This window comes from Charadrius vociferus, unplaced genomic scaffold (genome assembly GCF_000708025.1).
Source record: "Charadrius vociferus isolate BGI_N301 unplaced genomic scaffold, ASM70802v2 scaffold167, whole genome shotgun sequence".
NCBI lineage: Eukaryota > Metazoa > Chordata > Aves > Charadriiformes > Charadriidae > Charadrius > Charadrius vociferus.
Window position 1 is genome coordinate 2,251,919 of NW_009649460.1, and position 7,687 is coordinate 2,259,605.

At 36.9% G+C, this 7,687-nt stretch overlaps 1 protein-coding gene across 1 annotated transcript in view; it reads right to left on the reverse strand.

Moving 5' to 3' along the window:
- Positions 1-624: 624 nt before the first annotated feature.
- The window catches only part of RAB2A (RAB2A, member RAS oncogene family), a gene marked incomplete at its 5' end in the record, with an annotated part of 22,878 nt that continues 15,815 nt past the window's right edge, over positions 625-7,687 (reverse strand). Inside the window, 3 exons of the mRNA XM_009889791.1 lie at positions 625-1,640; positions 1,686-1,815; positions 4,104-4,172. Coding sequence (XP_009888093.1) covers positions 1,720-1,815; positions 4,104-4,172 — 165 coding nt within the window. The remainder of the gene's footprint in view (positions 1,641-1,685; positions 1,816-4,103; positions 4,173-7,687) is intronic.

The following is a 7,687-nucleotide window of genomic DNA, read 5'->3' on the forward strand; positions in this document are numbered from 1 at the left end:
GAGTAGCCTCTCATGAATTCAAACTGTTGAAAATTATTAGATTACATTGCTTATAATGCTTCTGAATGTATAAGGCAGATTTGAAGTTGGCAACTAACATAAATCCTTGAGTTGTCCCTTCCCCCAGACACACAAAAAAAAGGTTCCACAGATTTTTTTAAACTTTATTTAATCTCAGAACCACTGCTGTGTTACACCTGTCAGGCTGAAGTGTATTCACTTCTGATGTTAAAGTTCTGACAATAAGAGTGGATGACATGAGGATCCATGTCCCCCAGTGCTGTGTTGCAGTCAGTATTGGTCCAGTAAGACAAAAGTTTTGCAGCCATTCTCCTTGTGTGTCCCCCTTCCCTTTTTTTTAATTTTTTTTTTATTTTTTAAGGTACATGAAGCACAGCCTAGCATTAGAGTCACCCTTTTATCTGCAATTTATATAAATAGGATGAAGTGGAAATTCAGTTGTTTCCTTATTTGTAGGAAAAGTGACATTAATATTCTGTACTTGAACAAATAACCACTTAAACACAGGATTTTGTTTTGCACTGTTGCAACCCTTTCACTTGAGGCAAAACATCCGCCCGCCCCCCGCAACCACCACTGTAATAAGTACCAAAGCATTTCTAGTTTTGATTTTCATCAAGATTTCCAAACTGGCAGATTTTATTTTCACACCCTCTTCACAATAGACAAGATGCTTACCATATATTTAGGATTACAAGTTGTCACTAAAAGAAAACTTTACACAACCACTGTACATTTAGGTTGAAAAAACTGTCCTTGCATGAAAAATATACCTAGAAATCAAGTGGTAAACAAGAAAATAACATTAAGAAAAGAGTAACGTTTTTATAATGTGCCATTTTAAATTTATCAACTCCTCCTCTACTTTTCATTCATACTCTGTTTTTACCTACAGTATTCGTTAAGGCAAACAGCTAATCCATTTCTGAAGAGGTGCTGTGGAAATTGTGGACAAACAGCAAACATTTGGCATTAAAATAGATAGCACGTATGTAGCCTCTAGTAATATACATTAAGCATTTCTCTTGGACTTCAGGATAATGACAGGGGAGGATGAACATGCTAACAATGTCAAAAAGGCTTAAAATTTAGCGTCCAAGCAATTTCTATTAATGCTTCTGTAGTTTTCAAGCTCTAAGTAGTATAGAATTTATGCAAATGCATTAAAGAATTCTAGCTTGGCAAGTACACCCAAGCAGGTTATTAAACTATATATACAGAAAGTGATAAATACAGAATTAAAAGAGTCCTTCCGCTTCTCTTTATAGCCTTGAAAATTGACAAAAAACTTGAGGACAGCTCTACAATATTAAACATTAGGTAACCGCAGGAGCTGGGAAACCTAACTACACAAACTGATTAAAATACTCAGATGACTTTGTAGTGTTTAATACAATTCAGTTCGTAGTCAAGGGCACAAGACAACATTTAACAAAAATAATCACATCAATTGACCTAGAAATCAAATGTAAATAGATATGAATACAATCTCCAAAATCTGTCTTTAAGTGAACATTAACCATTTATTCAAAGTTATACAAGAATTTGAAGGATAAAGTCTTCTTCTGCAACAGGAAACCAACTTACAAGTTTCATGTCTCAGTTGAATCGAAGTGGAGGCGAGCGGGGCGGGGGGAGGGAAGGGTGAACAAACAAGTTAGTAGGCCCCATCCAGGCAGCTAGAAAGTAAAAACGGGCTCAACAGCAGCCGCCTCCAGCTTGTTGTCCTCCCTGATTGCCTGCAAGTGTTGCGTTAGTAGCAGCATGTTGAGGGCCAATTTTTATGCCATTTGCCTGAAATGAAGTTTAATACACAGTGTAATTATTTTACAACACAAATAGACTTGAAAAGCTTTTTTGTTTGGTGGGTTTTTTTTTTAGAAAATAGTATAGCAAGATCTAATGTATGCAATAAATACAGCAAAGTTCATATATTTTTTTTAGTAATACGTCCTTGGCGATTAAATATAATTTAAAGGATGCTTTCCTTCTCATTAAACTTTTATCTCTATGTTAAACTCTGTACTGTAAACTCCTAACGCAAAAACACAGAGCAAGAATTGTATTTGAACACTACTCGGCATAAGGCTTTAGAAATACACAGCATTTGCTCAGAACGTATAACTTCTCCCCTCTCACCAAAACGTCCATTACTTTAATAGTTTAATATAAAACTTTTCCTCTCTAGACAGCATTTCTTTCTGTGTTGAATCAGCTGTAGAGGCTAAGGGCATACGAGTGTTCTGTGTCATCAATAATTTCTATGATCCCGAAAGACATGGCTACTTGCCAAGAACCCACACACAGCGTAGCTCTTTCATTCATCAAAATCACACTTATATCTTAACCCTCACTCCCTCAAGTGGATTTTACCTAAAAATACAGCACTTTGAGAAAAGTAATACAGTAGCTTCAGAAATTAAGCTCTTAAGGAAACTTTGCGTCACAGTAAATCTCAGATTTATAGTGCTTGGCAGTTGTTCTGCAACAGTAGTAGCCTTGGGGTTTCTGGCACTAGCTCAGTATTGACAGCAGCTGATGTGGTTTCTTTTCGCTCTTTGACTCCTCTTTAATAAAAAGCATGCCCTATGGCTCATTGGTTTTGCCCCCTCTGGGCTGATAGCAACTTCTTGAGGAATCAAGGAGCCAGACTTGGCATAAAGCCAAATAAATAGCACGGACTGTTGGCTCTTGACAGCATATTGCAATCAAAGCTCCATAAGGCACAGTAAAGCAGTCAGCTACTATATGAAACTCGACAGATACAATGAGCGTGCTTTTTCAGACACACTGATTACTGTCCAATTTATATTTTCGTACTGAATCTATCTTCTTTAGGAAAAATGTTAAAGAAAATTAAAGGTTTCATAACTAAACCTAATTTATGAAGTGTTTCACCAAAACACTGTATATACATAGACACTTTCCAGTCAGAACTAGTCTTTGAAGGATTTCTATTCAAGTCTTATTTAGCTACAAGTTTCCTAATGCAAATACTTTGCATACTACTGAGGTTTCTCATTATTTCCTCTCTAAAGTCATATGAGCAATATTTTTAATAGTCTACATTCTCTCATGTTGAAATATACTAAGCAGAAAGAGGTGAAGCTATTTCACTGAGCCCTGCCAATTCCTTCACCAGTCTTTGAACAATTCTGCAAGGACTACCACGCTTTAAGAGAAGCGTCAGACAGTCCCAGAGAATGCACCTATTCACAGAACAGACACAGAACAGAGAGCGGCAGTGCAGATTTCCACATGTGGTTTCATTAAGCACCTCAGCAATGATATTTAGGGACTCGCAGGATAAAAAACTTGGGTACCAGAAAACTTCACACTATCAAATTTGAACTTTTTTACATGGAAAGTCACAACACAAATGTTAACCGAGAACTTACACGATCCCAACATTTCTATACGATCCTAATATTTCTATTTACTACCACTGAATTTGAATCTGCTTTTTCTATGGTCATGAGCCTCTCTCCTAACTGCTCAAGATTTTCAACAGCACAATAAACTGAAAAACTGAAGAGAGACATTATAGGTCTTTCTAGGCTGTTGCATTACAAAAGTGTTCCCTGCTCCACCTCCCCACCCCCGCCCCAAACAAGCAAAGTGACAGGCCCCGATAATCTGTAATTTCAGTAATGTGCATAGGCAAAATGGCTAATCTTTTATTCCCTACAGAATCCAGCCACCTAAACCAGGAACATTTCAAAAGTCTTTTATGTAACTCTCAAAGCAATCCCTCCCCACACTGGACAGCTCATGGAGTGCATCTGGCATATCAACATGGTCCCCCATTTACATAGTGGAAAATTATCTTTGAAAACAGATGACACCATATGGAGAAGTGGATGAAAGTGGATTTTCTTCTCTTTTGGGGATTTATATTATTTTGTGATGCTTCATGGATGGATAGGGTCACTTATTTTAATCCATTTTTATCACAATGGCAGACAATTCTATATCCAAATGGAACAGACAAAATATTTTACTGTCCAGCCTTCTAGGGAAGGTGAATTTTGTACATTTAAACAAACAAACAAGCAAAAAGTGTTCAGAGTACTAAAAGTTACCTCATTATTAATGTCAAAAACTCCTTCCTGGATTTTCTCGTAGATTGACTTTGCAGTGTTAATAAATGCCTAAAATAGAGAAGAAAAAAAACCCACAATGAATGCGATATCCTTTGGTGTAAGATGCACTAATTGGAGTCCAATCTCATGTGCAGTTGTTTCAGCGAGACTTTTCTTCCTGACCTCAGCAGGGACAGGTATGACAACAGCATCCTATAACCTACCCTGACATAGCAATGGATCACACGCTGTTTACAAAAACAGTGGCGTTTTCATAACATCTGTATTCTATAATCTGTTGTCCAGTAATTACAGGGAAAAAGTGGTTTTTAAGATATATAAATTACTTTTAAATTATTTATTTCTGACCCTTATGGATAGATTGTGTGGCAGATGGTTTCCCCTACCCTTAATATCTTTGTAATAGGCCACTCTAGATTAGAGTGCTTAGCAACATAAAACCACAGGGTACTTACAATGATGATGTAAGGATGCTGTCTGCTGGATGAAACCTTATGCTATCATTTAATATTCACCTAATTTTAAGAACGTATTCTCTTTAATTAATCTTGCACACGATAGGCAATAGACATCTTAATAGTAGAAAGGAGAGGCCCCAGGTTTTATTATGATTTCTGGAAATCTATTGTTTTAATTTAAAGAAAAGACTGACATTCAGGCCTGAAAAAGTGAATGATATAAATGTTTTTGGTTAAAGTTTACAATCAATGATTCCATTTTTCATCTCTCATTTAACTTTATAGGTCAAGTAATGCCTAAAATAATGTATAATTAAAGAGGTGATTAACAACAGCTAATAATTACAATCAATATTAAACAAAGTTCTTTTTGTTTCAAAATACCAACACCATGCAATCATACAAGATATGCTATCTTCTGCACAAGCCTATTACAGCAAATACAGATCTAATTCAAATATAAAAAAAGTAAACAGGGTTCATGGAGAGGAACAAATCATACCTTTCCTCATTTCTACACTGGAAGCATTTGACTGCTGAACTTGCCACCAGAGCTTTGTTTCCTAATTAACAGGACTGATATGTTTTCACCTTTAAAGGCCTTACAGCTCCCCAGAGTAATCAATCTACTGCAGCTCAATTACTGCACCAAGCACACACCGCAGCCAGTGAAGGAGACTTGAACGACTGCGGCAGGAGTGGAAAGATATGAATATGCATAAACTCTAAGTGGGTGATCGAATCATCACAGAGGGTCATGAAAATTTGCAGCAAAATAATGAGAAGAATTAATCATTGCAGATTCACAAGGCACTTAGGAAGTGAGTTCGTTTTTCAAACACGCGTTAAGAGTTGAGGAGAAAAATTGGCTTTTGGCCAACTACAAATTGATTCAAATTCCTCAGAAATTCAAGTTTTCAAAGTAAGAAAAAAAATTTAAGCTTATCTTGGTTTCTGATAACACACTAATTATTGTAATGGCCTCATACATGGGCCTACTGAAAGGTATAAGTCAAAACCTTTGGAAATTCACACAGCTGGAATCTGTGAGGATACTTGTTTCAGTGGGACATTAAACAGAACTTGAAGTTTTAAAAATGTGTTATGATAACTTCATGTAAACAAGCACTTAACAATTGGCACTTCTAACAATTCTAGAAGATGTTGGCTAAGTACACCCAGACTCTTAGAATTAGTTTCATGAGAATTACATTAGATCTACAAAAATTACTTTAGACCAACAAAACTAGAATTTTAACAAATTACAAACTCCAAACTAACACAACTGAGTATCAAATATCTTCTAGACACTACACTCAAGAACAGATCACCGCAGGAATGTATGTATCCTCAAAAAAAAAAAATGCACTGGAAAATATAGCGTGATTTAACACCACTCAATCCCGCCGCTTCAACATAGTTATTACATACGTACTGTAGAAAGCAAAAGAGGATACTGAGTTCAGTACAATTCATTTTAAACACATTGACTAAGAAACTGTTGATCTGAAAAATTCAAATATTCTATTAATCTCAGCTCTATCATTTCAGTTGTATTGAAAAAGACATAATATGACTACCACATTCCCATCAGTGATTCTGGTGTGCCACATATTAGTGTTAAAACAACACGTACTGTTATTCTGTGTGGCAGAACGGCAGGCTGCACTGGGTCACATGTAAGTAATTCCTATTTGAAAACAATGGTTTGACAAGAATATAGCACATAATAAATCTACCTCATGTTTTCTTGAGTTGGTATGGATTCTGAAAAATTACTACTAATCAGCCATGAAAAGAGACTTGCATCCCTTGAGACTTCCATTTGTTTCTTGCATCCATGTTCGCTTATGCTTTGAAGCGTAAGCGGACTCAAAATAACCACCTGAGAACTTCACTGAAAACAGCAGTCTACTCCCTTTAAGAATATCATATTAGATTTTGGCATTGCATGCTAGTGCCCCAATTAGCAAGGACAAGAAGGTGAACTCGGTATAATTGACGACTTCTAAAAATCTTGTTTTATACTGCATGTTCTAACTCTTATCTGGAACATGCAGCATACTATAAACTCTCAATTATTTATGGGCAGTTTATCCTATTTGCAGATTAACTGAGCCATGGATGCAGACAGACAAGAGCAGTTTCCCCACAAATCCAGTTTGGATTTATTAGACCATGTGCAGGAGCCTGCAAGAACACAGCTGTAGCCCTTCACACGCCAACTTGGATCCAGGTGCAGTTTAGCCACTTCCACACAACACAAGACCTCAACCAGTAAGCCCACATGGACTCTGCTGGCTGCCAACCAAACCTGCTGCGGTTGCACTGTACATTCCCGTAACGCTGCTGTTACTGAAGCACCATACGAAGATACTCGAGCACTTCCACCCCAAATCAGCTCAGGTCCAGGTTTTATTTTCATCACCCCAGGAGAGGCAGTAACAGATTCAATCTGGATTTACACTCAGTCACCTGAAAGATGGCAAGGCCCTAGTACACAGTACCTCCATTACTCATAAAAGGGAGAGACTTTTGCAAAAACAGTATGTTAGACTTCCAAATATAAAAATTCTAGACTAGATTCCAGGAAAATTAAAGAAGACAATGTAACTTCAGGAAAAGGTCTACGTTTAATGTTTAACTTTTGGTTTCAATCTTTCTAAATCACAAATTACTAAATGCTTTTATGCATGAGACTACAGAATGTATCAGTACCACAGCATTAAAACAAAGGTTGTATACAAGTTATTCAGTGATTTGTTTTGATATAACATGTTTTTCAATTGTGTTCCCATTATAAGTAGTTTCTCAAATAATACCCAGACGAGGAAAATTACATTACTGTACAAGTGGAAAAGCGAGTCTTGTAAGATGTGATCACCCTTTTGTGTCACAGCTGCACCTACTGCAAAGCTAATGAAGGAGGTTTGAGTCACAATATACCAGCAGAGTATCGCTTTAGATGATTCGTGTAAGGAGTTTCCTAGACCATATTGCTACATGGGCATGAAGTCAAGTCTCCCAATGCTCACCTCAAATCAAAAAAACAAACCACTACCGAACACCCCCCCCCCCCACAAACCCCCAAAAAAAAAACCCAAA